A 15833-nucleotide genomic window follows, 5' to 3' on the forward strand; every position below is an offset into this window, starting at 1 on the left:
GGCGTTATGGTTTTGAAATTTTAGTTCAAAAGCCTGGTGATAGTGTTTAAGCAATCGAGAAAAACTGTAATGATCAAATTGTGCATAATTAATTTCCCTATATCAACATTCTTTCTGTTCATAATATACGTACTACTCAGAATACTCACAAAGCTGACCATTTCTAAGAGGGTTTTCTATTCATTCTCTTCTGTTATAGCCCATAATTCTACATTAATGCTCACCTTAAGATAAACTACAGACACATCAGCCAATGAGAGAATGATACAGAAACCACAATCTGTGCTTTACTGCATTACAGATGTGCTGCTAAATATCAGAAATACATAATATCAGGAACTCCCTACAACACCATCAAAAACACAAAGTGCAGAAGAAGAGAATGTCTGAAAGTAAACCCTCAGAAGGACGCAGCGGATGATGTTTGTGATCTTCACACAGGTCAGGGTGTTCTGAGACGCGCCGGTGTCACGCAGATTCACTGCGGATGGTGACGTGTGTGTGTGTGTGTGTGTGCTTTATGAGCATGTTAGGACAGTGTGCTTGATTGATGCTTTTATTAGGGCTGTGACACACAAGCTGCAATAAATATAGTTAATAAACCCTGATGAGTTTCTAATGCATCATGAAAGCAACAGACCTATATACAGAGTTATACATACTGTTTGATTCAAATTAATTATATATATATATACTGTATATATATTCTGATATATCAGATATTTGATGTATTATCTGATGCTGTATGATTCTTGCCGGCACAATCATGCACATCATCTTTCATTCAGCTGATCTATGTAAATATATGTAATGTAAATGTAATGATGACGAAGGCATTCAGTAATAAACACATGCACACATATAAACACACACATATGATTTACTCCCACAGTGTGGAGGAATCACTAGGGGAGGTTTGTAACTTCATTTCGGTCATTAAACTTCCTGCCGGTTGCAGCTGCTCTGGTCATTTAAATGGACCGAAGCCAAATACCAGAACAGACGGCTAAATACCAACACACACACACACACACACACAGACACACACGCTCATGATGAAATGTATTGCTTACAGCTTGTCAAACACCTCAAACCAAAAGAAGAGACTTCTTTCAAAAACATTAAAAAAAATCTTAATTATTCCAAATCATTTTGGCCAATTTCAAGCTTTTCTACAAATGAACAAATGCACAAGGTTACGACACCTAAACTAAAAATAAAATAAATAAATAATAATAATAAAAAGCTATTCTGATGCAAAGAAAATAGAAAGAGTGAAACAAAAAAGCTCATAGTTGATTATCAATGAATAATGATTACATTTGGGTCTATTCATTACACAAATCTATTATATAACATCGGAAGACCTGGATTGACATTCACATCAAGACTAAAAGCTTGAACTGATTCTTTGGTTACTATAAATCAGTGCTTCAGCTCAACAGAAAGTGCATGTTTATGAGGTGCGTCTCCTTCATCAGTGTAATGGTGTGGCACACTAACAGCTTCATATAAACCGGCCGAAGCACCTCATGAATCAGATAGTTTACTGTGTTCATCTGCTGCAGGGCCGAATGCCCGGACGCGTCTCTGTTGGCCTGAAACCATGCTGCTTTTTTCACAGCAAACTTAAATGGTGGTGCCTGATTCACACCTGAGCTGAGAGCTCTCTCTCTCACACACACACACACACACACACACACACACAGTCTTTGTCTCTTTTCTTGTTTTGTGGTCTGGCTCTGTAATGATGGGTTTTAATCAGAAAACTGCTGACGCTGGTAGCAGAAAGACAGCAGTGGCCAAAAGGCCACATAAGACATGAGTTTTACAAGACAATGTCGTCACATGAGAGACGTGTGTGTCATATATGTCTGTTCTCAGTGAGACGATGACCAAATTCATCACGTCAGCAACACAGAGGTTATTCTTCACATAACCTCTTCACATGCTCAACAAATGCTCACTCACGCAATATAGCTTTATCTCCTTTTGGTGAGCAAATGAAGACAGCATAAAATTGCATCTTTTTCACAAATGTTAGTGAAGACTAAAGCTGTAAAAACGGCAAAACTACACTGTATATAATGACTGTAATTTTAATGGTAAAAATATTATAAAAACACTGCAGTAAAAACCTAAGAAGTGGTTAATGGTAAGTTTCCATACAGTGAAAAACTGTAACAAATCTAACGGGACAGCTAGTGGGAATTTTACAATAAAATATTGACTTTGGAAGTTAAAAATATGGCGAAAAAACTAAAATTGACAGAATTGCCTTTGTGACTGCTTACAATTGATTGTTTTTCAGTGGAGTTTCTTCTTATTTTTATCTCATCAGTTATGTACATTAGGTTTGATGTTACATTAATTTAATGTCTACTGCATTATTTGATGGTGTTTTGTATGCACCTTCTATATTAGTATTTAATTTAGCATGTGGGAAAGCTACTTGTAATGAACTTTAATTCATCAAGTAGTTTTCTCTTTATCATCTGTGTTTTAAGGTAGCTTAAAAAGTTAGCTTTAAGGTAGCAGTATATTATAAAAGGTACAAAGCACATTTTAATCATTTAGTATATTAACTATTTCAGTTAATAACATAAATTTTTTACTGTCAGTTAATGCAATATACCTTTTTTTACTGTAAATTTATGCTCAACCTGCAACACTTAAAATGTACACTGTAAAAAATTAATGTGAAATCTACAGGTATTGTATTGTAGAAAACACAATAACTAATTATGTACTGTAGAAAATCACAGTAATTACCAATGTATAGTAGAAAACACAACAAGCAATTATGTACTGTAGAAAATTACAGTAACCAACAATGTGCTGTAAAAAAAAAAACCCACAGTAACCTTTTATTATCCAGCTTAGTTTTCACAAGAGAGCGGGCGCGACTATTTGTAACTTGAATGTGTTTGGCTTCTGGTATCTTTCACTTCCAGTTATTTTACCTGTACAAAAACAGCCCATTATACTGCTTCATACAAACTTTTAATTATTATCATATTATTTTAACTTCAGTGTCATAATCATAAATTCACCCCCAAGAACGTGATTTCACCGTACTGCCATACACTAGGATTTTCTGAAACCCAGCCACTGGGACAGAGAAGGAAAACATAGTAGCCTACACTGGCAGCTGGGTTTCCAGCCAATGACTGCATTTAATTTGACCTCACTGTAATTCAATTACATTTTACGTTTGAATAGAGAATACAGGAAGCAAATGTATTCTTTAATAAAAAAAACAAAAAAAAATAAAAAATGACCAGAAGGTCATCAAGATTTTATTGTTTTCAACACATCTAGCAATAAGTGAAGAATGATAAATGAAGCTTGTTATAATGATGAGCAGTTAACTGTGACTGTTGATAAATGAATATTTATATTTAAATCGTGCAACATGCATTATTTATTTCATATTCATTTTTATTTTTTATTTTTTATTTTTTATTTGGGCTGAACCAATATAACATTACAGCAATGGAACGTACTGTTAGTAAACTGTCGGTACCGATAGTCTAGAGCAGTGGTCACCAACCTTTTTAGGCCCAAGATCCCTGACCTCGGCCTTTATGAAAGACAAGATCTACCTATTGAAGAATTGATAGAAAAAGGCATCCCAGATTGTACTTCAAATTTGAGGCCTTTTACTTAGTATTTTAATTAGTGATGCGCCGATCATAGCTGATTCAATTTGACCTCACTGTAATTCAATTACATTTTAGGTTTGAATAGAGAATACAGGAAGCAAATGTATTCTTTAATAAAAAAAAATAAAAAAAATGACCAGAAGGTCATCAAGATTTTATTGGTTTCAACACATCTAGCAATAAGTGAAGAATGATAAATTACGCTTGTTATAATGATGAGCAGTTAACTGTGACTGTTGATAAATGAATATTTATATTTAAATCGTGCAACATGCATTATTTATTTCATATTCATTTTTTTATTTGGGCTGAACCAATATAACTAAACAGCAATGGAACCTGTCGGTACAGATACTCTAGTGGTTAGCGCACTGACATATAGTGCAACTGTATCTCTGGCGACCCGTGTTCGATTCATGGCTTAAGGCCCTTTGCCAATCACATTCCCCACCAATCGTTACACTGTCCAAGTGCAAAAAAAAGAAAAAGTTGCACTTGCAAATTAGTTTGAGTTTTACTTTACAGTTACATGGTTGCTACTGTAAATGAAAACAGCGAAAATATGGTTATTTCTTCTACAGTAAGTTACTTGTCACTAGCTGCCAGTTAATTACTGTAGTTCTTTTCTACAGTAAGTTACTTGTCACTTGCTGCCGGTTAATTACTGTGAATTTCACAGTCAGTTTCTTACAGTGTAGCTATCATATTTTTTTATGGTAAAGTTCTAGCAACCACGACTGGTTTCCAAACTGTCTACTACAATGAGCAGTTTTTGCCGATTTGAGCTTGTTACTCCGCAGTTTTCTGCCAACGTGTTTCATACTTCATGACACGGAAACACAGCAGTTCAGACACATCTGCAGCTAAAATACAGTTTCAAAAACACCTTATTATTGACTACAGTCTTGTTCCTATTGCCAAATCAACACATATAATGTGTTTCTAATTTAAAATATAGCATTAAGTACAGCATTTTTATACATAGCATCCCAAAGCAGCTGAATAGATTTGAGTGAGACTAAGACGACTATGACATGGAAAGAAAGCTTTGGAGGAACCATGAAGAAACTAATCCTGTATCTACACCCACACAGCTGCTAATCTGACCAGATATAATCCAGATGCTCAAGATTCATGATAACATTGACTAATGAGTCCATTATTTAATTAAATATAATTATGATAAAAGTAAACCAGATAAAGAGAAACAAGTACATCAGATAGGAAGGGGAAAAAAACTGCATATATGGAGAAATGGGGAAAAAATTATTCATTTTCAGCTGTGAAGACAAAAAGATAATAAAACAGATGCCAAAAAGGCAATATGATGTCAGGTAAATAAAGACTGTGATTATATTACAGTCCTGAATAAGAAAATAAAATGACTATTCATTTTTTTATTATTTCACCATTAATTAAGAGAATTAAGAACACCATTAAGAGTCAATGTTGCTGTTTTGGGCTTGTTGAGGGGGTATTTTTTAAGATGTGTTAACATTTGTAAAAAATCACAAAAATTTTAACATAAAAAAAAAAAAAATCACCAAAATTTCCAAAATGCACCAAACAGATGAGAACTGTTATAAACACTGGTGATTGGCGCATCAGCTTTTAAGTGAAAAAAGCATTATTTGTGAATAATTTCTGGAAATAATCACTCAAAATCTGAGGTGCATGAGCTCTACGAGCCTACGATCAATCAGTTCCAAACTGGAATAAAAAACATGTGCTAATTGAAAGAAAACTAGTTGATAAAAAGATTGAATCCAATTTGCGGTAATAATACAGCAAGAAAATCCTCTCCAGGTCAAAATGACAGTAACATAACAATTATGATGTTTGTGCATCATTCTTTAACTATATATGATCTTTCTTTCCATTCTTTTTGTATCTAATAATGACCTAGTGTCAGAGTTTTATATGTGAACTGAGTGTAAATGCTGTTCCTGCTCATGCATCTGTGTCAGGACTGCTGTGAGATTCATGGGAGCTGTTCACATGCCGTGGTGCTGAAACCAGCGCCTCACATTGCCTTCAATGAGCCGCTGACTCACGCTTAATTGAGTGAGATTAGATGCAGTCGGAGGGTAATGCTGTGAAGATACGCGCACTGGTATCACCGTACGCTTCAAAACAGGGTCGCTGGTGAGCACGTCTACATCTGCACCTGATATCACCAAACATGCTGTAAATACATCATTAAACTTTGATACAACCGACAATGGTACATACACTCTTAAAAATAAAGGTGCTTCACAGTGATGCCATAGAAACAAAACTTTTTTGTCTAAATGGTTCCATAAAGAACCTTTAACATCTGAAGAACCTTTCTGTTTCACAAAAGCTTCTTTGTGGTGAAAGAAGGTTCTTCAGATTATAAAGACATAAAGAAAGAGCTGGAACCAAAAATGGTTCTTCTATGGCATCGCTCTGAAGAACCTTTTAAGCACCTTTATTTTTAAGCGTGTACCCGATACATTAATCATGGTACAGATATTCACTCAGTACCACAAAGTAATGCCACAGTATATGATTGTAATGGTAATCTGATGCATGGAAACTGACCATATGCGGTATTTTCTGTTTCAGTTCTTGATTAAACAGTGTTTTTACAGCATGTTTCTGTGATTGCAGACGTTTGTTTGTCATTCTGCCTTCGGTGTTTCGCTCTGATTGTGCCCGGTGTTGATAATACAGTATGTGAAATGTGAAACTAAATCTCTTACAAGCTTGAAATGCGCCTCTAAATGACATTCGATTGGATTTCTTCAGCTTGTAACAAGAACCTTCAATCCCAACACATTGTGAGCATGAAATCTGAGCATGAAAAGATTCTCTGGGTAAATAATAACTATCAATATCACAAAACAAGCTTTCAGAGTGATATAATGAACCACCAAAAAGGCACACAGAATCATATTCTGTTGATAAAACAACCTGCTATTAAACATCCGTAACTGCGTTAGATGCAAAACAGAAGCACAGAAGACGACAGCTTCACTTTGGTGCTAAACAATCCAGTTGTGATGATTCATTTCACCTGGATACTAAACTGAAATATTAATACCATTAAAAGCTTTAAGGCATCTTCTCAGATAGATATAATGAGCAACCAGAAGGAAAATGCACCATCTTCTATTGCTTAATCAAGTACACATCAGTCAAATGCATGAAATGCACAAGTGTTCATCCAGAAGAACAATAGCCTAAAGGACTTTCAACCACAAACACAATGATTCATTTCAGTACAAAAAGCTTCTTTGGGCATATATGATTTTTAATGCCAACTATTCACATAAATAAAGCTTTTGACAACCCTTTAAGACTGATACAATAATCTAGCAGAAGAAATGTCACATCATCTTCTATTAATACAGTAGATCAATCCTGCCACTCTATAAAGATGACAAACATGTGAACGCTTTTCCACAAGGAACAGAAGCCAAAAGAACATTAAGCCTCAACACAATGATCGTGAAAGGGTTCTCTGGGCAGATCTGGCTCTAAACTGAACAATTAATACCATTAAAAAAAAGCTTTAATCTTCTTAGAATGACATAATAAGCACCCAGAAGGAACGGCACCATCTTCTATTGCAATAACTTGATAACACTTCATTGTTGTGTACCATTCCTTATCTATTAAGAACAAGAGCCTACAGTCCCAAACAGAATGATTCGTTGCAATTTAAGAAGATACTTTGGGTGGCTATTCATATAAACAAGGCTTATTTCGAGTGATATATTAAACAATCTGAGGAAAAGTCATATCATCTTCTACACTAGATGAATTGTAAACATGATAAACATGAAACGCTTTTCCACAAGGAACAGAAGACAATGATCATGAAAGGGTTGTTTGGGCAGATCTGGTCTAAAATAAACTATTAATGCTGTTAAAAATAATTAAAGAATCTTCTTTGAATGATATAATAAGCAACCAGAAAGAAAATGCACCATTGTCTATTGCTAAAACACCTGTAAAATGCAAAAATAAATCATATAAAATGCACAAGATAAGTCCAGCTGATAACAGTTCATTGTCATTAACTCTTTACCATGAAGAACAGGAGCCTAAAGTCCCAAACAGAATGATTCATTGCAGTATAAAAAGGTTCTTTGGGTAGATATGATTCTGAATCAAACTATTCATATAACAAGCTATTTTAACCCTTGTATTATGTATTATTTCTGGGTATGATTTTGATGGAGCAGGTCAAATTGACCCTAATTGCATTCAATGCAATTCCCTAAATATCACGTTTGAATGGCACCCGGTGGCTAGTTTTGGAATAACACCTAAACAATTTTTTTTTTATATCAACTTCAAATTTGGAACACAACTTGTTTAGACATACATGTTCATGGCCCTAAATGAGAAAAAGTTACAACATTTCTGGAAGAAAAGGATAAGTTAAATAGTATTTCATATACATTGAAAATAGAAATGATAGCTCACTTTTACCATCTGAGTCTGAGAAAATCTTTTTCAGCACTGAAAATAATGAGAAAAAGCTCATCAGCAAAACACCAACATAACAACATATACCCAATAAATATATTTAATTTGGGTCTGTACAGTTGCCTTGAAATAAAAAAACAAAAAGTGGGTCAAATTGACCCGCGAACATCAACAAAGAAAATTATTTGTGTGCACTTCAAAACACATCAGTGTATCCTCACTTCGCATGCATGTTCATGGCCCTAAATGAGGCCACATGATAAACATGAAACGCTTTTCCACAAGGAACAGAAGACAATGATCATGAAAGGGTTGTTTGGGCAGATCTGGTCTAAAATAAACTATTAATGCTGTTAAAAATAATTAAAGAATCTTCTTTGAATGATATAATAAGCAACCAGAAAGAAAATGCACCATTGTCTATTGCTAAAACACCTGTAAAATGCAAAAATAAATCATATAAAATGCACAAGATAAGTCCAGCTGATAACAGTTCATTGTCATTAACTCTTTACCATGAAGAACAGGAGCCTAAAGTCCCAAACAGAATGATTCATTGCAGTATAAAAAGGTTCTTTGGGTAGATATGATTCTGAATCAAACTATTCATATAACAAGCTATTTTAACCCTTGTATTATGTATTATTTCTGGGTATGATTTTGATGGAGCAGGTCAAATTGACCCTAATTGCATTCAATGCAATTCCCTAAATATCACATTATTAAGGAATCAGGTATGAATGGAACAATTTTAATATCAGTAGTTGTCACACAGTACAAACAATTAATATCAAAAAGTATGATTTTTAAAAATGTGTTTAACCACATTTTCCGGCTGGTAGAAGTTTACTTCTATATTACTATATTCTTGAAAATAGAAATGATAGCTCACTTTTACCATCTGAGTCTGAGAAAATCTTTTTCAGTACTGAAAATAATGAGGAAAAGCAAATTTTTTCCCTTTCCAGGGTAGTAAAACACCAATATAACAACATATACCCAAGAAATATACTTAATTTGGGTCTGTACGGTCTGTTGCCTTGAAACAACAAAAAAATGTGGGTCAAATTGACCCGTGAACATCAAAATCGTAACAAATTTATGCGTGTGCACTTCAGAACGCATCAGTGTATCCTCACTTTGCATGCATGTTCACGGCCCTAAATGAGAAAAAGTCACAAAATATCAAGAATAAACTCACAGGTTAACTGGTATTTCCGACAGACAGCTCAAAAATCAAAATGGGTGAAATTGGCCCGGAACATAATACAAGGGTTAAGCTATTTTAGAGTGATATATTAAACTAGCAAAAGAAAAGTCACATTATTGATTACATCAATCCTGATACTCAATGTGTTAAACATGCAGCACTTTTCCAAAAGGAACAGAAGCATGAAAGGGTTCTTTTGGGCAGATCTGGCTCTAAACATAACTATTAATACCATTACCATTATACTATTGCTTTAATCTTCTCAGAATTATAAAATGAGCAACCGGAAGGAATTGCACCATATTCTATTGTGATAACTTCTGTAAAATGCATGACATGCACGACAGAAATGCAGCAGATAACAGTTCACTGTCATTTAACAACCCTTTACCATGAAGAACAGGAGCCTAAAGTCCCAAACAGAACGAATCACTGCAGTATATGAAATGCTCTTTGGGCAGATCTTCATTTAAACAAAGCATTTTAAGAGTAATAGAATAAACTGAGGAAAAGTCACATCATGTTCTATCATAGAACAATCCTGCCACGCTGTAAACCTGAAGTGCTTTTTTTACAAGAAACTCAAGACGATGTCAATGAAAGGCTTCTTTGGGCAGGTCTGGCTCTAATCTGAACTATTCATATGAAAGAAACACCAAGGATCCCTTTGTTCGATTGATACAAAGGCGAAACAGAAAGCAGCCCTTCTTCTATCGCCACCCTGTAAACATCTCATTAAGTGCGCGAACAAAAGCGAGATGATGAAGCTCCAGAAGCTCTTTGTTTTGATGGTACTCACACGTAACCGTGGTAGATGAACGCCCATCCGCGAGGTCTCTCCAGAACATTGTAGAGGAAATTCTGCAGGCGTCGGTAGAACGCGTTGCGCTTCGGCGGCCTCTTCCCGGAGATGCTGGAGCGCTGTTTGCTCAAGATGCTGCCGCGCTTCGTCGCCTCCGCGCCCGCGATCAGCAGCGCGCCGTCTCGGCTCGATTCCGTAATGGAACAATTTTAATATCAGTAGTTGTCACACAGTACAAACAATTAATATCAAAAAGTATGATTTTTAAAAATGTGTTTAACCACTTTTTTAACCCCTTAAGTGTCACCGTCCCACTGGCAGAAGTTTACTTCTATATTACTGTATTCTATACTACTATATTACAGTTAAATCCTGATCTAATCATGACAAACTATATATCGTTGGAAAGATCTAAGACTCCTAAATATATATTTTACCACTGTTTTTTGTTGTAAATTATGTAGGAACAGTAATAGATTAATTTATGACAAGAGTGCACCTCAAAACATGTGCATCATAATAGGAGTTCTGACCTTTGTCACAAAAAATAATTTTTCCTTTCCTTTTTCCCAATCACATGTTTTAGAAATCATCATAAATTATATATCATTTGAAAGCTTAAAACCTCAAAATTCATCCAGTGAACCAACCATTTTGAAATTGGACATTGCATTGCCATGGAAATGGTACTTTACAATTTTTTAGCAGGTTAGCTTTTAGCTTTTAGAATCAAAACTTTTTATAATCTTGACAAAATATCGTTGGAAAGGTCTGAGTCTCAACATTCCATATTTGGTGGTATATATATATATATATATATATATATATATATTTACACAGGTTTGACTCTCCCTGGAGAACTCGTTTTGGTGTTGTGAATGTAATTAGTCCTGTTTGGGTTTCCAAGGCGAGCATCTTACACGACCTTATAGATATTATCGATTTTTGTTTTTGTTCTGAATCCAGATTTAATAGATCAACTACCTTTCTGTATTGCCTATAACAGCCTTCAGACTAGCATGACCGGCTTAAGCTGAATTAAAAGTTGTTTTTTTTAGGAGGTAAGCAACTTTTAATTAAAAAAAAAAAAAAAAAATTATTTGCATGTTATTGCATGACCTGTTCGAGTTTCAAAAGCAAGCATCATACACGACCTTATAGACATTATCGATTTTTGTTTTTGTTCTGAATCCAGATTTAATCGATAAAAGAATGCCCTTTCTGTAATCACCTGTAATTGTTTAATTAGCTGGTTTAAGTTGGTCACCCACGCTTGATTCCAAAACCCTCTAAAACCAATTATTCATTCATTCATTATTTTACAGCATAAGGAATGCTTTTATTTTTTATATTGCATGGCCTGTTTGGGGTTTTCAAAGGCAAGCACTGTACACTGGCCTTAAAGCCAGAAGTGATGTTTGTTTCCAAATCCAGATTTAATAGATAAATGCCCTCTCTGTAATTGCTTATGATGGTTTTATTAGCTGGTCACCCCTGCTTTATCTCAAAACACTCTAAAACCAGATTTATTCAGTAAAAAATCTGTAAGAATAAGTAAGATTTTTTTTTTAATGTACATGTTTGGCAATGTCTTGCACATTTAAATTGTTAGGCCTGATCTGTTAGCTGGTTTTAGAGGGTTTTGGGTCTGGTCAGGCTGGAAGACCAGCATGTCATACCAGTTGAAACCAGCACAGCCGTAATTTCGTACCAAAAAAACAAAAACAAAAACCCTTTTCATTTGCACATTCATTGCACATTTAAATTGTTTGGTTTGTATTGAGAAGTCTCCTCGTACACTCTAAGAAGAGTCCATAAAAAGGTCCCATAATGTACTGTGTTAATATTTCCCTTATTGATTTTCACTGGCATTTGAATTATGCATTTCAGTCGTTGTGTTTTAGGGTTAAAGGAAATGTCTGTAAATTAAACTGAGAAATTTTCCAGCACCTGTTCTTTTATTCAGAGGATTTTTTCTTAAAATACAAAAATCTGCTGAAAACAACAGCTGAAACCAGCCTAAGCCCTCGCAGCCTGATCTGTTAGCTGGTTTTAGAGTGGTTTTGGGCTGTTTTGTTTCAAGACCAGCTTGTCAAGACCAGCACAGCATCTTAGACAGTTTAAAAAGATTTTTCCCAAATGGATGTTATTTTTGTGTCAAATAAAAACAAAATGTAACAGAATTTTACTGTTGGACAGGCAAAAATGCTTATATGTATGGTGAGGAAATAATTCCCCATCATGCAGTACATATTCCCAGGGTACTCTATGCTCTTTTTCTTTTTTAAATATTGTTTTGAGAATAAAAGTCAAATGCAGATTTCATATTATAATGTTGAAGATTTCAGAAAGCTTTGGGAATGTAACCGCAAAAAATACATGCATACGTGCATCCGATGATCTTTCCTTTGTAGAAGAGTTATGATAAGGAAAACAGTATGAAGAGAGTTCAAATTTGACCAAAGCTCCATGTGAACATGTCTCCATCACATACATAAAACTCAGTATTTCTGCAAGTCTGAGCTGATTCTGGGTTGTTGTGTGTTTATCTGAAATGTCAAAAAAGCTAACAGATCACGCTAATTCACTTCCACAGCAGCACAAAGACACACATCCAGCACGGCGAGCATCACGAGCAGATCCAGCGTTTGCCTCCTGGGCTGCTGAATAAGACTCTGCTCTGCGTGCTCGTCATACTGAAGCTCCACACAACAGCAGCGTCTCCCGAGACACACGAGAGCCGCTCCAGACCCTGCTAATCAAATCAAGAGTGATCTCAGATCATTCAGCTCACATCTGACCTGCCAAAGACCGACACTCAGGAACAGCATGCTCAGAAATGATCTCATGATGCTTTCAGAGCCACTCAAGCATTTGAACACCTGAATACAATCATTCAATTCTGGGTCAAACTGGATTCAATATTTCTCACACAATACTACATGAAATAAAATAAAATAAAATAAACATGGAAACACTTTAAAATCTGTAAAACTGTGGTTCAAATTGACCTGGAATATTATATAAGGGTTAAAGATCCATGCTTAGTTTTAATGGCTTTACATAGAATTGATGGTTGAAGCTTACTGTTAGTATACCTCAATATAATTAAATATAAATGTAATTATATATATATATATATATATTTTTTTTTTTAAATGTACATTTTTATATTTAATTTTTATTTTGTGCTTTCCTGAATGCCAAGATCATGGGTCGACATCATTTTAAATGTACATTTTGTTAAAATTATTGATTTGTATTTTTAATTTTTTTTGTGTGTGCTTTTCTGAGCACCAAGATCATGGGTTCAATTCCCAGCAAAATTCACATGCATTAACTGATAAAAATTTACACCTTAATTGAAACATATATTTCTTTGGATAAAAGCATGCCAAATGCTTTAATGTAAATACCTTCAGATGGTAATTTTTTTGGTCTGTGTATCTGTTTTAACCGTGAAATGTGTGGGTCAAACTGACCTGTTAACATCATAATTGTAATAAAAAAATGTAATAAATGTAATTGTAATAAATGCATGTCCCACAACACCCCAGACCCTAAATGAGAAGTAGTGACAGAATTGCAAGAAAAACATTATTTAATAAACACTGAACTGGAATATAATTTGATGGTTAAAGACCAATATATTTAATTCTGATGGCCAGTGCACATCTTCACGTAGACTTGAAGGTTAATACTGGTTTGATCACATCACTTACAGTAACTGTGAGCCACAGTGATGCAGGACTTACTCAATAACAGTGAGTACAGACGATCTAAAGGCAGATGCATCATTCTCTCACGGCTTTCTATATTTAACAGCATCTAATGAACAGGTTTGACTACTTTAGTCATTTCCATGAGTACAAATCTTAATGTTTAAGCACATAATGATATTCTAGGGAATTGTGTTTTTTTTATTTTTTTATTTTATAGCAACAGTTTGGCCTCTGTGTATAAGGCAAGGTTCAAAAAGAAATGTGTGACTTTAAATGCAGACCTCGAGCCAAAAACTCATCACCAAACACCAATGACTTGTACATACACTACATAGACAAAAGTATTGAGACACCCCCTTCTTTAGAACAGAAAAAGGCACTTCCAAAACTGTGGCAACAAAGATGGAAACATAATTCATGTATTTAAAAATTGTATTTCCATCTCTGTTGCAACAGTTCTGGAAGTGTTTAAAATGACTCTACCCATATGTACAAGTCATTGGTGATTGGTGATGAGTTTTTGGCTCAAGGTCTGCATTTTGAATTGAATTGAATTGACATTTATTTGACAAACTGTACAAAATACAAGTATCCTATACACATTTCCATTGCGGCCCTCAATGTTAATATAAAGGGTATAAGGCTATGTACAGAAAAGACAGTAATCTCCTAATCAAATACTAATTAAAAAAAATAGTAACAATAATTCACAATTTTCACAATTTAAAGTCACAGCAGAGGTGTTCAGCTGGGATTCTGCAGACCAGTCAAGTTCTGACTCAATCAATCATTTCTTTTTGAACCTTATGCACAGATGCATTGTCATGTTAGAATAGAAAAGGGTCGTGTCCAAACTGTTGCTGTAAAACTAGAAGCACACAATTCACTAGAATATCATTATATGCTTAAACAGTTATAAACTCTGTTTATATAGGCTATATATATAATATTTATATATATATATACTATATATAGGCTCGGAGAAATACAAGATATAAACTCAGGTAGAAACTCAGAAATACGAAATATAAATTCAGATAGAAATATGAGATATAAATTCAGAAACAAACTCAGAAATACAAAATAGAAACGCAAGGTATAAACTCAAAAAAAAAAAAAACGAGATGTACTTCATATCTTGCATTTCTATTTTGTATTTCTCACATATTTCTCTCACAATTCTGAATGTTGTCAGAATTGTGAGATATAAACTCACAATTGTGACAAACTCTGAATTGAGATAGAAACTCAGAAATTAGATATGTAAACAAATTTTTTTAGACATAAAACTCACAATTGTGAGAAAAAAAAAATAAAAGTCAGAATTGTGAGAAAAATTTGTCGTTACCTTTTAAATGTTTTATTCTGTAGCAGAAACAAGCTTCTATATGAAAGTGAAGAATGTCCGTTGAGGAAAACGGGCCTCACTGGGCCACGAAACCTTCTGCTGTCCAGAACAGAGCTCACGGCATCAGATGCTGCTCGCTTACATGGGACACAAACACAGAAATGAACTGCTAACATGTACCTTCAATGCAGTGTCAGTTTGATTAAAAGCATCTGCCAAGTGCATAAATGTAAAAGTTAATAAATATTTCTTTTTTAATGCCATTACATTTTTTGAAGTGAAGAAATTTGGGGGAACAGACTTCATCTGTCCACTAAAAATAAACAAAATATTAATTAAGACATTAAGAAAAGCTCCAGCATCACTTATTCGCAGATGACAGTTGTGTTTTCTGATTAAAAGACATGCAGATATTTTTAGGTTTGACTGAAGAGTCAGATGCTTTGTGGGTCGGCTCACGGTAAGCGTGTGTGTGTATGGAGACGCTTTTGATCCAGGCAGATCAGAGGAGATCAGTGCTGTGAATCCAGTGCTGTTTGAGTGAGGGAGTGTGCGAGTCAGCAGTTCACACACACACACACACACACACACACACACACACACACACACACACACACACACACAC

At 34.7% G+C, this 15833-nt stretch overlaps 1 protein-coding gene across 1 annotated transcript in view; it reads right to left on the reverse strand.

Moving 5' to 3' along the window:
- LOC107665991 (potassium voltage-gated channel subfamily KQT member 2-like) overlaps positions 1 to 13630 on the reverse strand; it is a 48745-nt gene extending 35115 nt beyond the window's left edge. Inside the window, 3 exon segments of the mRNA XM_016457082.1 lie at positions 10136 to 10324; positions 12749 to 12890; positions 13621 to 13630. Of these exon segments, the coding sequence (XP_016312568.1) occupies positions 10136 to 10324; positions 12749 to 12890; positions 13621 to 13630 (341 nt within the window).
- Between the last annotated feature and the right edge of the window lie 2203 nt (positions 13631 to 15833).

This window comes from Sinocyclocheilus anshuiensis, unplaced genomic scaffold (assembly GCF_001515605.1).
Source record: "Sinocyclocheilus anshuiensis isolate Anshui unplaced genomic scaffold, SAMN03320099.WGS_v1.1 scaffold447, whole genome shotgun sequence".
NCBI classification, from domain to species: domain Eukaryota; kingdom Metazoa; phylum Chordata; class Actinopteri; order Cypriniformes; family Cyprinidae; genus Sinocyclocheilus; species Sinocyclocheilus anshuiensis.